A 16,872-nucleotide genomic window follows, 5' to 3' on the forward strand; every position below is an offset into this window, starting at 1 on the left:
CTTATTCACCGCTTTGATTGCATCTTGGGGGTGACGCGCCTATTACCAGTGTGACGGATTTTGTTTTTTATGTCACGTTTGGAAACAAAAATTAATTACAGTGCGCTTTAACAGCCTGCCAGGTGCAAATGTCGCACGCATTTATTACTTTTTTCGTTATTTGGGGAAATAATTCCATCTCTGTGAAAAAATAGCGCTGTCAGGTAAGAACGGAAAGCGGCAGTAGGAGCGACCTCTGCCATTTACAGCGGTCACATACCGAAACAGTTTACTGTCCGATGGCGGACCCGTTAACTTTACTGAATTCTTTCCCATTACGCGAGAAACAACAAATAACAAACGACGCCCCTAGTAATTGAAACAACATTGATTTCCACGAAAGAACCAAGGATAGTGAAAAAAAATCTGGTGTCTTCTGCATAGTGTGATATATTTACAGTTCGTAAACTTTTGATATATTTCATATACCGCTATTTCAGTGACTTCTATCTTCTTCCGCATCTGTCTTTGTAAATAACTGGAGCTCACTTCATGTTACTCTCTCAGTAAGGGTAGATTTAAGGGAGAAGGAAGGCGGTGGGAGGGCGGGTTCGAACTCTGGATCTGTTGAAGCAATTTTAACAATTTTAACATAGTTTTCCATCAAGCTTGACTTATACTCGGGGAAGCAAAAAGCAACTCTAGGCATGAGTCTCCCAACATACGCGGAAAGAGACATCATGCGTGCAAAATGTGTGAGATGATAAAATAAAATGAGCTGTGCTTCTCCACATTTTATAACTTTTTCATTTACCCCACATCCTTCTCTCTCCTACCCGACTCCTCCTCCTCCTCCTCCCCCCACTGTTCTGCCCCCCCCCCCCTTCCCCCACACCACCTTCCAAAGTTATATAAATATATCATAGTTCACAGCTGCATAACATCATCCCGGTGTGTAGTTCCGATGGATTCGAAAGTGTTGCTTGTACAACAACGTAGGCAAATGCAATCGTTACCTGGAATACTTTCGTGCCTCTAGTAAATTAACTGAAACTACGTACTTAGTTTTTGCTTTGTTTTATTTTTAGATCTGAAGGTCATCAAATACAAAGAGTTGATTGCTAAAGGCATGACATCCATTATGTGGCAGTTGGTTTGAAGGAACATAGACACATAAAAACAGTAGAAAAGACGATGAATTTCAGTGAGGAATCCATGCTTTTCACCGTCACTTAACTGACTGCTGGCGATTTCATTGGTAAGATTGGGACATGTGGGTGGGAAGGAATGGCTAACCGATGTTGGTGTCGAATTCACAATTTTCGCTCTTGGTGACAAAAAAAAGTTCAAATTTAGTCGAAAAGAACGATTAGAGGCCTCCACGCTATTACAGAGTACTGAAATTACCAGAAGTAATTGCCCCATGCCAGAGAAATTCTAATACTAACTAAATAGGCAGCGCCAAATAATCAGGTAGTACTGAATCAATAGGTTCCGTTTGCTCGGTAATCTTCCATAGCAGCTGTTAAAATCAACTATTATTGTTTTCTCCATATTAAGCAGTCAATTAAAGAGAGTTTTACATCAGGCTAGTTTTGCTTTTATTTACAAAGCATCTTCTGTGGCCACTGGTGTGTCTACCTCTTGTTTACATATTCTCCAAACCACTGCTTCTTCCCTTTTTGTTAGCAAAGGCAGATGTCGAAAGAAACTTCGTCACACGCATATATTTGGCAGTTTTTACCTTTCTGCAGTTTTTATCTCAATTTAGTTTTTTTACCATGCATTTGCGTCACTTACACTTCACCCCATTTTTGAAAATCGAACTGAAGTTATTTATGTTGTCACTAGGGCAGTATTAGTTTTTGTACAAAAATAAACGCTGTAATACTGTGCTGAGAGAGATTCAGTTCGATTTCCGAAAGTGAATTGAAGTGTACACAACTCAAATGCAGGTAAGGAAAAGTGTAGAAATGTAAAAACTGCCAAATGTATAAGCGTAACGAAGTTTATTTCGACATCAACTACTGCTATCAAAAAGGGGAGAAGCTGTGGTTTAGGGAATACAAAAACAAGAGGCAGCAATGACTACAGAAGATTATTTGTAAATAAAGGCGAAACGCATTTGGTGTAAAATTCTCTTTCATTAATTACAGTAAGCCAAGTCGGAGAAAGCAACAATAATTGAGTATTACATCAAACTTGTTGCGTGATAAAAATGGGTTACTCTCCTGCGTGACTTAAGTAGAAAATCTTACGGTGCTTGTAACAAGCCTAGGCTAAAATTAATTTTCCAGAGTCGATCGATGCCGGTCTCTCTATCTATGAATCATCCGATACCATTTTAGTCGTATTTGCGCGGTATGTGATTTTTTTTAGGAGAGCCTGGATTTTTATGCGCGTTTCGGTATTTCTAGAACTTTATTTTTTTGGTATTTATGAGAATGTTCGGTCTGTTTTTAAGCGGAAGTATGTGCACTGCAGAAAGCTAGCCATCTTAGTATTTATTACGATCAGTTTAAATAAAAATGAATAAAGTGATACATGTCGTAAACTGAAAATAAGGTATTGTAAAAAAAACTGTGGCATGAATACAGATTTTCTTCACATCATCACAAGAAACATTTTGTTTCGGTCTAAAGAGTGAAAATATGTATATCTGGTGAAAGATTGTCTTTGGAGGTTGTTGTCACCATGCGAGACAAGGAGTCGTAGTTACGAGTCAGTTCTGTGAAGTCATGGCGTATGTAACCAAATTGTTGTGACTTAAAATTATAAATACGAACTAAAGGGCAATGTCAATGAAGCTATTCCAATGTGTTCCTAAATGTGCCACGATAATGTTTGCATTCAAGAAAACTTCGTAATAAACGTACAACAGTAAGTAATTAGTTTCCATTCATGTTTTGAAGCAAACCGAGATCTCTTTCTTGGATGGTCATGGACTGATAATTTTAGCCCTGGATTAGCGCAGCCATCGAAAAGGAAGTAGAGATTTACTTTTTATGTAACGGCCTCTCACTGGACTATTTTTATATTGCAAGAGGTTGACGACTCACTAAATTTGCATGTTAAAGAATTTGTCGATTATTGTCGGTAATGTAAAAAATCAAGCGGGAAAGTCAGTTCTTTCCCTAAGAGTAGCGCGGGAAGTATCCTTTCGTTGCCACAAGGAAGTGCATGATGGTGGTTGCACTATGGCAGCTCGGTTCCTTGCGCCGACCCAGAAACCTACCTCTACTGGGGTGGACAGGTGGACAGAGGCAATGCAATCTTCTGGGGATTTGTCTTTTACCTGCGGGGAACTTTCTGCGGCAGCTGTATCCGTCTGACATGTAGTGTCATGCAATTGCAAGTGTTCACCTCTGATACGAAGTTAAGCTGCGCATTCTGAAGCACAGTGCAGCACTCCACGAGTTGGAGGATACAGCCACCGCAGATGACAAGCAATACACAAGGAATTGTTTTGTACAGTGCAAATAAAAAAGGGTGTCAAGTCTAAACATATGCACAAAACATCAAAAAATAGGTAAAAATGCCAGTAACAGAAAAGTACTTAAAATGTGAAATGAAAAATAATTCTTTGATGTAGTTAGATGAAAATGTTGAGGCAGAATAAAAGCCATCGAAATATACACTTGCACGGATGATACAGCGACATACTGGCATTTTACCGTGATAAAAATAATATCTATGATGATAACAATAGCAAGGGATAAAAAACAGTACATTACAGTCCATACGATAATACAAATTAACAGGTTGCAACGGCATTACAAAAACTTCTAAGAGCAAAACACACACAGACACATAGAGCTGGACACTGGAATGAAAAGAAACAAAGAGGTAACACAGTATAAACATACCAAAAAGTATAATAATATTGAGAAACACATATACACATCAATGCATGTACCAACAACAACAATAATAATCGTAATAAAGAAACACAACATCTATGTAAAAAGTTACAACATCAACAAGCCTTCTAAGAAGGCCGGTAAGAGTCACGTAGGGTATACAGGGAAAGGGTTTAGTAATAATAACAACAATAATAATAATAATAATAATAATCATAACGATAATGACGATTTAGGCATGTGAGAGAGTCCATACAGATAACAACAGTAAAAAAACACATTCTTAAAATAATATATCAAAGAAAGAAAACATACGGTAGCACGTCTAAAACACAACACCAGCAAGAGGCACAAAACACCTAAACAACCACCAAACGACACCGTGTAAGTATGGGAGAGGACGGAAAGGTTGACAGAGACAATAGATTGGATACACAGAGGCCAGGGTATGGAAGTAAACACACACAGGAGTTGAGAATTTTGTACGGAAAACTGGTCCACCAACACCAGGCGTAATAATAGCGGATGTAGGAAATGAATAAAAGTCATATCGATGAAGATGGGAGCAAGAATGTTTGGTGACGTATGTCGATGTCTGAGAAAGCGTGTCCATAAGAAGGTGAATTGCTGGCATAAAATAAACATGTAGGTTTTTGCAACCAGGGACCATCTCATTAAAATCCTGCTCGGTATGCTAACGAGTCACCTTGTAAAATACTAGAATACTAATAGAACCAACGTTCTCGCCACTTAGCGGTTGCTTTCCTCACAAGGTAGGTTGAATTAGCCTATGCCATAAGGAAGGACATTGCAACATGGGCGAAATGAAAGTTAGTTAGTTACTGTAATATTTTAAGTATTTTGTAAGTGCATTCAGTGCTAGTCTTAATAAATATGTTGTTTAATCTTCTCTTACTGGTAATGATACAAAAAAAGAAAAAAATTCTGAATGTGGTGGACTACTCGTTTTTCAAAATCAATGAAACGCTGGTGTTGGGTTCTGAGAGGAACAGAAATTGCGGGCCTTGTTCGGATGTGAAGTCCAAAAGAATTATCTTTGGTTTTAAGTCGCTTAGGGTGCAGAAATAAATACCTCAGTCTACTGGTATAACTTCTATCGCAACGGCATTTCGTTATTTCCAGAATATGGCAGTTACAACTCACAGAAGTTTCTTCTCCACAAAAAAATGAAGTGGTGAGTTACTGTTCCACTGCTATGTACAAGACAGTGATCTTGACATATGATGCTAAGGCACTTCATTCTGTTCTGAAATTCTTTCGGGACTTTATTTTTGTAATCTTTTGTAACGATTTTATTTTTGTGTCTTCTTTCGTTTTATATTAACATTTCAATTTATTTTCGTTAGATTCGCAGTTTCTCATTCTGATTTGGTGCACGACTTGATACTTTTGTTGCTGCCTTTCACATTTCTTTGTGCTGCTGTTTCTCTTTTATTCTGAACGTTTTGTCCGTGTAGGGGCCGAATCCAGATGACATTTTTATTTTGTAAGTTTTTTCCCATTTGTTTGTTCCTGATACATGAAGTATCTTTGAAGATGGATCAACGTCTCCCCCCTCATACATCACTTGACCAACAATTTGTCTCGTACAGATAAGTTTTATTTCATAAAACTACTTCTGACTTCAATCAAACGAGTTTACATTAAGTAGCTTTTCTTTCCATAAAATTCTCATTCCACATTTTTATATTAGTTTATGATGGTCAGGGACACATTAGCGATGCCTTATTTCTGTGGATCTTATTACCAAAATATCTTACTGTGGTCGGCGTTTTATAAATGCAGAATTGTGTTTTAGTTTTGGGTGCTTCTCTATTTTCAGTGAGATGATTTCAATCAAAGCAACGAAACTGCTGTTTCAGATGCGTTCATTAAATTTTATATCAACAGGTTAATCTCTTCGCTGCATTTTCATTGTAATGGCTAAACTGTACCACCATACAGTCACTGCTTTATAAATTTCTTCTTATCGACTTTCACTTCTACAATTGTTATATAAAGGGCAGTATTTAGAACCACAGTCGTATTCAGATTTAAACTGATACGTTTCCCTCTAGGGATATAAAGTAGTTCACATGAAAAAAGCCACTGAAGATAACTGTCTCTTAGGATAATAAATTACTCTTGTTCCTCCGCTTTCATCAGGGAAGTTGCTGTATAAAGAGGAAAAGTGCTGTTTTATTTGTAGACGGCGATCTGGTTTTTTAAGCTTATTTCTTTTTTTTTATTTAAATGAAGAAACACGGGACTATAAGATAAATCCGGGGAAGCATATTTTCAGGTGCTTTGCCAAGTTCACGATTCCACATCTTTCCCACAATACTTCCGCACAGTTTTTATCGGTTACCTAGTAGTCTACGAGAGGAGCTGCGAACTTTGTCCTCCTCGCGACTGGAGATCAGGCAGCAAACAAAGGCAACACACTTAGTCGCAACACTAGGGAAGGCTTGCTAAGTTTGACGAGGAAAGGAAATGAAAGAAGCAGTACTGTCGACCAGACAGAACTCTGTCATCCCGCTATGGGTAGATCAGAAATCACATCTGGGATACCGAAACGTTGGAACAGGTGTTGGGTACATTAAGATCTCCCAGTCGAAGTGTGCGAAGAGACGGAACGTTTGACAGGAAATGATGCAGGTCGTAATTGAGTGCGTTTGTTTGTGTGTGCTTTTTTTTAAAAAAAAATATTGTTATGGAGGTCTGGGGCAAGGGTTGGTGGGTTACCTTAAGAGCTGGATCGCTCTCAGTTCGCCTAGTCCCAAAAGATGGCGTCGCTACCCCTTCTCGCCATCACGTGTCTGAAAGAAGATAACAGAGAAGGAAAAAAACACAAGAACAAACGAACAAGCGGGCACACGCACACACACTCCCCCACAAACACACACAGGTTCTTTATACCCTTTCGTATGTGCATCCTCTCTCTCTCTCTCTCTCTCTCACTCACTCACTCACTCACTCTCACACACACACACACACACACATACATAGCGATAGAGGGGGCCAAGGCAACATAGTCTAGACAAGACACCACAAGACAGGCAGAAACATAGAGATAGACAGATAGACAGACAGACAGCTAGATTTAAGGCGGTGTTGTTTGTGGTAAATGTAGGATTCATTTTTTTTTCAGTACAACTGTTTCTTTTCCTATTTTTCTGCTGTTTCTACAACACAACTTCTAAAACAGAACTATGACATTTACTTGTTTTTCTTTGAGGAAATATCATGTTTGTGCTTTCCTTTTTGTGACCTGCAAACGCCAGCACTACAGCACAACAACAATAATAACAACAACAACAACAGCAAAATAATAACACCAACAATAACAACATTAACATCATCATTGTCAACAACAACAACAACAACAACAGCAACAACAACAACAATAGTAACAACCAAATCTGATAGAAAAAAATCAAAGAAGGCAAAATAAAAGTAAAAGATACGAACATTCAAACACTCAACATCAACAGCCAAAGTGTGTGTGTATGTGTCACACCTCCTGGCTCCTAATAGAAACTAGAACATACAGCAAAAAGGTATTGCTATCATCTACATACATACATACACATAATATACATCAAACACCAAACAACAGTACAACTCTGTGAGATTCTCCCACTGCATCCTGTAATCACCATTATTTTAGTTCTAACACAAACACAACACCTAGTACTCAAATTGTAGTAAGGAATCAACACCTAACAACCAACAGCCATTAATCAACAACAGCCAGCAACCAACACCAACATCCAACATTAACAGCAATTCAACATCAATCAGCAGAGAAGGGAATCCAAATAGCACACTCACACATGGAAGTTTTGGCACAGAAATGCATATCCTTAAGTACTAGTACAGTGATTTCTCTATACAGTCATCTAGTGTGTGTGTGTGTGTGTGTGTGTGTGTGTGTGTGTGTGTGTGTGTGTATGTGTGTGTGTGTGGTGGCGCGCGCGTATATGCATGGCTGAGCAGACGGAATGGGGAAGAAGATAGATAGTGCGAGAGGGGGAGGAAGAGATCGACAGACAGAAAGGAGGAATGAGGTGATGGATGGGGAGAGGGGAGGAAGGGCTGCGCAGAGTGGATGGGGGGACGAGATGGACAGGCAGAAAGAGGAGCAGGAGGCGTTTTGTATCGGCATGCCACGTACGTAAAAGTTATTGAAATATTGGTGACAACAGTTTTCATGAGGAGTTTTAAAAAGGTGGATATACTTAGTCCATAAAAGTATTAATGACTTTGAGCATGGAGACATGTTAGCCATAAATGACTGGTTGTACGTATAAAGATGGGAAAATATATATGCAATAAAGATAGGAAGACATATATACAGATCCTGGTCAACACAGAGAGATCATCTTAGTGTTCATCTGAGGTGCATAAGAGGAAAATCAAATGAACCTAAATGTAGATGACTGTAAGAGATTTTTACCTTACTTCTCCAAGAGTAAGGATCCAGAAACCTAATTTACTCAGTGAAGATTTTGGGGTTCATCCATCTTCTGGATCAAGTACATAAGACAGGCTCTGCTAGCTGGAGTGTCCATGCATGGGTGCCAGGTGCCTGTGGGCAATGCTGAGCAATCAGCTGACATGCGGACGTTATTGCCCTGGCCGAGAGGCTTGGGGCAGTAGTGGAATAGCTACACATAACACTATTTAGACTTTGGAATTGTGGAAGGTGAAAAGACATCGCTTGTAAATGCAATGTTACAGTGTGCTGCCGGGATGCAAGGACGAGTAAGACCTGAACCAACTGTCATCATTGAAGCAGTATGCCCATTTCATGTGGAACGGTCGGAATGACCTGGGAATGCTTTGTATAAATGAGCTACAGTGACTAGAACTGCTGTATCACTTGTATCCCGCTTCTGATATGTCAGGCATCTCAGGTATACCACTGGACCATTACAGCTGAGAAGCGGTATGTGCCTTCAAAATGGGAAGGGAAACACGAAGTACGTCACTGAGTGTGTAAGGAAGTACACTAGTTATGTATATTTACTATTTTCTGTCCGTGAAGCAGTAAATGGAACACACATTGCTGTATGCGCCTTCTCTTCCAGCCCTCCATAAAGTAAGTGGTCGAAAGTCTTTGTGGATAACTTGTTCTTCATTGCATGATTTACAGCCAGATAATTCACATAGTTCATTTTCATACTTCGGTATTTTTCTATGAAACCTCCGTGAAAAACAATATTCAAGAATCAGTCGAACGAGGATTTTACATGGTATGTCTTTCTCAGGTGAACTACATATCCGTATGACTCTTCTAATGAATTTGAGTTCGGCATCTGCTCTTCACAGGAAATATTTTTCGTACGGTTTTTATTTTTCCATACTTCTACGTAGAGGAATGTTTTATGCTGTTCATCTCACATACAGTTAGGTGAAATGATATTCTATTATTTTAAAACATTTCAGGAGATGCATAAGACTACAAGCAAGACTTTTGAGTGACTGTACTGGGCTGCATGATGTGTGTTCGTAACTAACTTTTCTGTGCCGTTTACAAAATCGCTCTAGGTTTTCCTCTATAATGTATTTTTTTCATAATGCAATAAATTTTATTTTATTTTTTGTTAGAGGAATTTAGCTAGGACACTGCAATGAATGCAGGAAAATGCCCTACTTTTTATGCGAATGGGATAACTGGTCAAAGCAAAAGCAGCAGAGTGCAAAGGTTTGACCAGATCAGGGACATTTTGTGGCTGGGATAAAGGATCTCTAACTTGAATCACTTGTAGACCACAACAAGTATTTCTCCGACCACTACATATGAAACTGGGTTCGATGAAACGGCTTTTTCACAAGATCATCCCACTTTAAGTATATTTCTACGAAATTTCCCTCCATCGGTCAAGATAAATTCAGAAAAGTCGTAACGTGCATTTTTTATTGGTTCTCAAACTGATGAAAGATCACGAATTCGAGAATACAGCGAGAGAGTGTTAAAGAAAACGGTTGATTGGCTGCCTTCATGGTTGTTACTGAAAACACTCAGAGGACTATAGAATACTCAAATTAGAAGAACATTGCCAATATCAAGTTGGTGTGTAACAAGAGTGTAAAGGTCCACCACCTACACACAAGTTTTTACCATGTCCCTGAAATCTGTATGTTGTAATAAAGAGTAAGAAGAGTGTGTTCTCGAGGATATTAAGGAGCTGAAAACGTATTAGGGGTGGTGAAATGAAAGTATGATGGGTATCTATTGTTGGATGTTGAAGAGGCACAGCAATGATGAACATTCGGTGAGGAAATAAAAAAATCTGATAGTTTGTAAATTAAATGTTTCTGAGAATTTTTAATATTACCACTTTTAGAATAGGCCTACTGTAAAGCAATAATTATAAACGTAGACCATGTCTGAAATTATATTTTTTGTGCTTCAGTTACTTAAATCTTTAAAATATGAGATCCTATTTGGTAAAAAAAACCTGAAATGGTAGAACAAAATGGAGGTATTTTCACATTCAGCATTAGAAATTTATTCTGGCACTGAGGTGGTTCGTCACAGCCAAAGTGATGAGCTCACAAGAGAAGGGAAAAAAAGGGAACATTCCCAAGTGTCAATACACAACCTCGATGTAACTCAGCAGGTGGTGTGTAGTGTGGGAGAGGGTAGGGGGAGAAACAGTGTAATACATATTTTTGTTTTTGACCAATTTCGCTTTTAAGTCGTAAAAACAACCCCAAAAAGGTAATTTGGCATTTTTGGTTTAGAGCGAATGTCGTTGAAACGATGATATAAATTTCTTTCTTATAAAGGTTCATATGTAATTGAAATTCTTGAAAACAGTATAATCAACTTTTGTAACAATTGGAAATTTTGCAAAATACCACATCTACATAAATTACTTTTGAAAAATGAATACTTTTGTTACAACATAAAGAAACTTTCTGTGTAACAAAACTTTTCTGAAATACAGTTTTTGGAAAATAAGCCCTAGACAATATCCCATCAGGGCATTTTCAACATATCAAATTAAAATATCTCAACATTTACTATTAGCCTAGATATTGTACTTATATTTGTTTTATGTTTTAAATTGTTATTTTATATTTTATTTATTTTTGATTTTTTACCATTTCAGAAACATGTATTTTGTTAATTGCAAATAATAACTCATTATTACAATACAGTTTCATTAAAATTATGATAATCTGTAAATAAATGCTTCAAAAATTATGTATTCTTACACAATATACATAAAATGAACAAAATTTCTTCACATAATGTATATATCTGAGAACACAATATAAAACAAAATGTAGCAGGATTTCAAATTGTTATGAGTGGTCCTCTAAATATCCTGATACATGTCAGGCATATTTCAATACACTGATAACCTTGGTGAAAAGAATTGATTACATATTAGTGACTGCAGCTTAAATATATTGCTTCTCAATCGTAAATTGATATCAAAATAATTCAGAAGAACTAGATCAGAAAATCTTCTATCAGTGTTCTTACCGTATCAAAAGCTGTGTGTGTACCATGTCTGTACTTGTGCTCTCGAGTCCTTCAGGATAATCAGACGAAAAAGTTTCTTGTCCTTAGCTATGATGGTCAAAACGATTTTTTCACACTGACGATTCGCCTTTTCTTAGTTTTAAAAGAAACGAATGGTTGGTTTGGACCGAGAATTCGAGAATCTTTTTTTTGAAGCCCCAGCTGTACTTGCGACAGCATCCAGAACTGGTCATTAGTACATAATCAATTCTCTTCGCCAAGTATTACCAGTGAACTGAAATATGCTTTGTACAAATAAGGATTTTTTGAGGATCATCTGTGACAATTTGAAATCCTACTGAATTTTAGTTTATATTGTTTTTTCCATCCTGTATATTACGTGAAGAAATGTCCTTCATTTTATGGTTATGGTGGAAAAAAGCGTTGGTTTCAAGTATTTCTTTACAGATTGCCATTATTTTAATTATTTTCTGCTATAATAATCAGTTACTTACTATCTTAAATCAACAAAAAATATGTTTGTGAAACAGTAAACAAAACAATTCGAAACACGAAACAAATGTTTGTAAAATAAATAAATAGACGAATAATAAATGTTCAGATATTTTAATTAGGTGTGCAGAAAAGACTCTGATAGCACATTGTGCATGTCTTGTTTTCCAGTAACAGAATTTCACAAACCATCTTTGTTATACATGGATGTAGTTAAATAAGCTTTAACTTATGCTGTAACAAAAGTTCCTATTTTTAAGAAATCAGTTAACAGTGGTGGGATATTTTGCAAAAGTTGAAAGTATTACAAAAGTTATATGATTTTCAATAACGTTAATTACATACCAACTTTTATATAAAAAATGCCTAAAATACATTATCGTTTCAAAGACTTTTCCTCTAATCCCAGGATGTGAAATTACTTTTTACGGAGTGTGTTACCACTTAAAAGTCAATTTAGGCACAAAAAATACATATGGCACTATTTTGACGCCTCTAAAAACTCACCAACTTTCCTGATCGTTTATTGACGCATTAGAGCATTTCCTTGTAAGTGCCACCATAGATAGTGCAAAAGACTGGTGAGAAAGGTGGAGAGCTGCTTATGTTCTGTGCCAAAACTTTTGTTCCTCACTAGACCACAAAGCCTGCCCCTACCACAGCAGGTTCGTGATCCAGGTTCTGGCCAATCTGCTCTCACACACACAACACGCACGCGTCAGCTCAAAGGTGCTTACACCAACGTCAACAACATCAAGACAGCGAACAGCAAGTGCCGAAGACTCACTGAGGTCGCCAGGAGAGGCCGGGGCCTCCCTGGTGTAGCCGGAGGCGCCGTGGTGCGGCGGCAGCTGCTGCTGCTGCTGGGTGCCGAGGTGGCCCACTTGGTGCTGCAGCGGCTGGTGGAGGTGCTGCGGGTGTGGGTGCTGGTGGTGGAAGGGGCGCACCTGCGCCTGCGCCTGCGGCTGGCCGCCCAGCCACTGGGGCAGCTGTGGCGACTGCTGCTGTTGCTGCTGCTGGTGTGGCGTGTGCGTGTGGTGGCTGTTGTGGTGGTGGGGGAGGTTCTGTTGTGGATGGTAGTGCTGCTGCGTGTTGTGGTGTTCCTGGTGGTGTTGGTGTTGGTGATGCAGAGGGTGGAGGTGGTGGTACTGGTGGGGAAGGTGGTGCTGTCCCTGGTGGTGCTGGTGAAGGGGATGACTGTGAAACTGGTGGTGGACTGATTGGCTCTGCAGTTGCTGGTAGGAGTGGAGTCGGCTTTGTTCGAAGAACGGACTGGGGTTCAGGTTGTGACTCTGCAGAAGGTGACTGCCGTCATTGTTACTGTTACTGTTGTTCTCATTGTTGAGGAGACTGCTGCTGTTGTAGAAACTATCGTCGTCGCAGTTGGTGATGTTGTTGTTAATCAGGAGGTGGTTATTGTTGTCAAGAAGATAGTTATTGTTATTGTTGTTATTGTTATTGTTGTTGTTGCTGCTGAGGCTGGCGGCAGACTTGAGGTAAACGATGGTATCTTCGCTGCCGAAAATGAGGCTCTTTTGCACCCTCACGGACAGCTGCTCGACAATGGCTTCTGCTGGTGGCAGTGTCGTTTCGGAAGCGAAGATAAAAAGAAACACATTTTTCAGAAATTGCAGTATCTGGCTGTGCAATGGATGTAACTGGGTGGGTAAAAGGAGGGAGGATTTTTGGGCAACAAACGTTAGAGGAAACAAGTCCAGGTTTCTTCCTCTCTTTGCAGCCGTCTGTCTCAAGCAGTATAGAAAAAAAAAAAAGTGTTGTGCCTGCAGTCAGCTAGCAAGTGTGTACATATTTCTATTAACGAGCTCAGATCCACGCACCAGAACAGAAGATTTAGGCGCAAATATTGACTGACCTTCTCTCTATCTATGCAGATTTCCTACGAAATGTTTCTATAGAATATTCCAGATATCTAGCAGAAAATATAAGATTGTAGAGAAACATCATTTTCGAGTTTCAAGGAATATAAATGCAATGAAGCAAATAGTGTTAGACAGAAAAGCATGAGTCAAAAATATATTTCTAGTAATGTAGAGGTCACAAGTTTTGGAACTTGTGCAAAGCTTTTCTGTGTGTGGGCTATTATTGTGCGTTCACGTGATGAATCTTACGTGGCAACAAACTTGGGAGATCGTATATGATCTCGTGGAGCCCATTTTAATATTTTAGGAATTACTAGGGGATGCCTGCAATCATTAGATGATCTGTCAGTCTGTGTAAATGCCGTAGATCGTATAATTACTTTTTTAACAATGGGTCAGAAAGAATGCAACGGCTAGCGTTATTATTGTACTTGATCGAACGATTTATAGATACAGACCTTCTCAGAAAAAAACAACAAATGTTTGTATCACCTGCTTTGTTATCAATATTAATTTGTTCCTAATAACTCCGTTTTTCAAATTTAGCGAGAGTATTTTGTAAAATAATGAAATGAAAACAGAATTAAATTAGAAAATTTGAAACTTATTTGCTTCGTCCAGCTAGTACGAAAATGCCTTCGTGACTAAACTATAATTGAGTTTTTCCAGTAAATCAATCCCGTGAGTCACTGAAAAGAATTTAGCTTTGAGTTCAGAGTAGTTTGGCAAAAACAGAAACGGAAATCAGAGAAAAATAATGGCATTTCACTGAAATTATTTTCGACTACGGAACGAAAATAATGGGGAGAGCGAAAATTAAACCGTGTCAACAAGCTGTATTGTTGTTGGACACAGTGGAGGAATGAGGGGTGCGGCGGGAACAGGTGACGCTTTATTGGGCAGTGATGTTTCCTACAGCCCGTAACGAGAGCTTTCTGTGGCTCGTTATGTTGCGTCAGAGCTGTGATGTAGAAAGCTCTTATTCTGCTTCAGTTTTTGCAAATAACGGGCTTTAAGCTTTCTTGTAATCCTACAGAGCATCTCGATGCTGTGTAATTTTTAGGCCACGGTATACACCAACGTAATCAGCTGCCTGCATGATTCTTTTATTGACCATCATTTCCAGTCGCACAGATCATTAGCAAATATAATAAAATATTAAATCAACACACTTGGCACAGACGCGTTGTCACAGTGTCACCTACGTTAAGTATTCTGGTTTAACATTTTATGATACCTAATTATGAGGTTATATCTGACATTGTCGTAAAAGCAATCGCAAACATAATGAACTATAAAATTTCAAAAAATTGAGAGCCCTTGTGAGGCCAACTGAGGAGCTGTCTGATTGGAAAGTAGCGGCTACAGTCACCATTGCTGACAACGGCGAGAGAGCGCTGTGCTGACCATTTGCCCTTCCATGTTCACATCCAATGACTCCTATTCGCTCAGGATGACACAGGGTCAGTCGTTACCAATGGGCCTTCTGAGGCCTGCTTGGACGAAGCAGAGAAGAGTAACGTAATAAATACACTACTGGCCATTAAAATTGCTACACCACGAAGAGGACGTGCTACAGACGAGAAATTTAACCGGCAGGAAGAAGATGCTGTGATATGCAAATGATTAGCTTTTCAGAGCATTCACACAAGGTTGGCGCCGGTGGCGACACCTACAACGTGCTGACATGAGGAAAGTTTCCAACCGATTTTTCATATACAAACAGCAGTTGACCGGCGTTGCCTGGTGAAACGTTGTTGTGATGCCTCGTGTAAGGAGGAGAAATGCGTAACATCACGTTTCCGACTTCGATAAAGGTCGGATTGTAGCCCACCGCGATTGCGGTTTATCATATCGCGACATTGCTGCTCGAGTTGGTCGAGATCCAATTACTGTCAGCAGGATATGGAATACGGAACGCCGTGCTGGATCCCAACGGCCTCGTATCACTAGCAGTTGAGATGACAGGCATCTTACCCGCATGGCTGTAACGGATCGTGCAGCCACGTCTCGATCCCTGAGTCAACAGATGGAGACGTTTGTAAGACAACAACCATCTGCACGAACAGTTCGACGACGTTTGCAGCAGCATGGACTATCAGCTCGGAGACTGTGGTTGCGGTTACCCTTCACGCTGCATCACAGACAGGAGCGCCTGCGATGGTGCACTCAGCGACGAACCGGGGTGCACGAATGGCAAAACGTCATTTTTTTGGATGCATCCCAGTTCTGTTTACAGCATCATGATGGTCGTATCCGTGTTTGGCGACATCGCCGTGAACGCACATTGGAAGCATGCATTCGTCATCACCATACTGGCGTATAACCCGGCGTGGTGGTATGGGGTGTCATTGGTTACACGTCTCGGTCACCTCTTGTTCGCATTGACGACACTTTGAACAGTGGACGTTACATTTCATATGTGTTACGACCCGTGGCTGTACCCCTCATTCGATCCCTGCGAAACCCTACATTTCAGCAGGATAATACACGACCGCATGTTGCAAGTCCTGTACGGGCCTTTCTGGGTACAGAAAATATTCCTCTGCTGCCCTGGTCAGCATGATCTCCAGACCTCTCACCAATTGGAAACGTCTGGTCAATGGTGGACGAGCAACTGGCTCGTCACAATACGCCAGTCACTAATCTTGACGAACTGTGGTATCGTGTTGAAGCTGCATGGTCATCTGTACTTGTACACGCCATCCAAGCTCTGTTTGACTCGGTGCCGAGGCGTATCAATGCCGTTATTACGCCAGCGGTGGTTGTTCTGGGTACTGATTTCTCAGGATCTATGCACCCAAACTGTGTGAAAATTTAATCACATGTCAGTTCTAGTGTAATATATTTCTCCAATGAATACCCGTTTATCATCTGCATTTCTTCTTGATGTAGTAATTTTAATGGCCAGTAGTGTACGATAAACATCAGGTTGCTGTGGCTGGCGCCTGGAAAGGAAAACCTAAAAAACGGAAAACCTGGTCGGCTGTTCGTGTGCGGCTGTTGCAAGCATCTACAAAAAGTGGTCGAAAGACGCTGAAACCAGGAGTGGGTTAGATGTAAACGTCTTATCGCAGACCATGGAGGTCGGTGGTTTGCCTGTTCTGTGAAGCAGGATAGGTGACGATCTGTGGCAGACGGAAGGACAGAGTACAGC

The 16,872-nt window shown here is 39.7% G+C and overlaps 1 protein-coding gene across 6 annotated transcripts in view; it reads right to left on the reverse strand.

Moving 5' to 3' along the window:
* LOC126293440 (CUGBP Elav-like family member 4) overlaps positions 1 to 16,872 on the reverse strand; it is a 669,441-nt gene that overhangs the window by 462,489 nt on the left and 190,080 nt on the right. For all 6 annotated transcript variants that reach the window (XM_049986670.1, XM_049986672.1, XM_049986673.1 and 3 more), the window contains exon 3: positions 12,623 to 13,405. In XM_049986670.1, coding sequence (XP_049842627.1) covers positions 12,623 to 13,405 — 783 coding nt within the window. The remainder of the gene's footprint in view (positions 1 to 12,622; positions 13,406 to 16,872) is intronic.

This window comes from Schistocerca gregaria, chromosome 10 (assembly GCF_023897955.1).
Source record: "Schistocerca gregaria isolate iqSchGreg1 chromosome 10, iqSchGreg1.2, whole genome shotgun sequence".
Classification (NCBI taxonomy): Eukaryota; Metazoa; Arthropoda; class Insecta; order Orthoptera; family Acrididae; genus Schistocerca; species Schistocerca gregaria.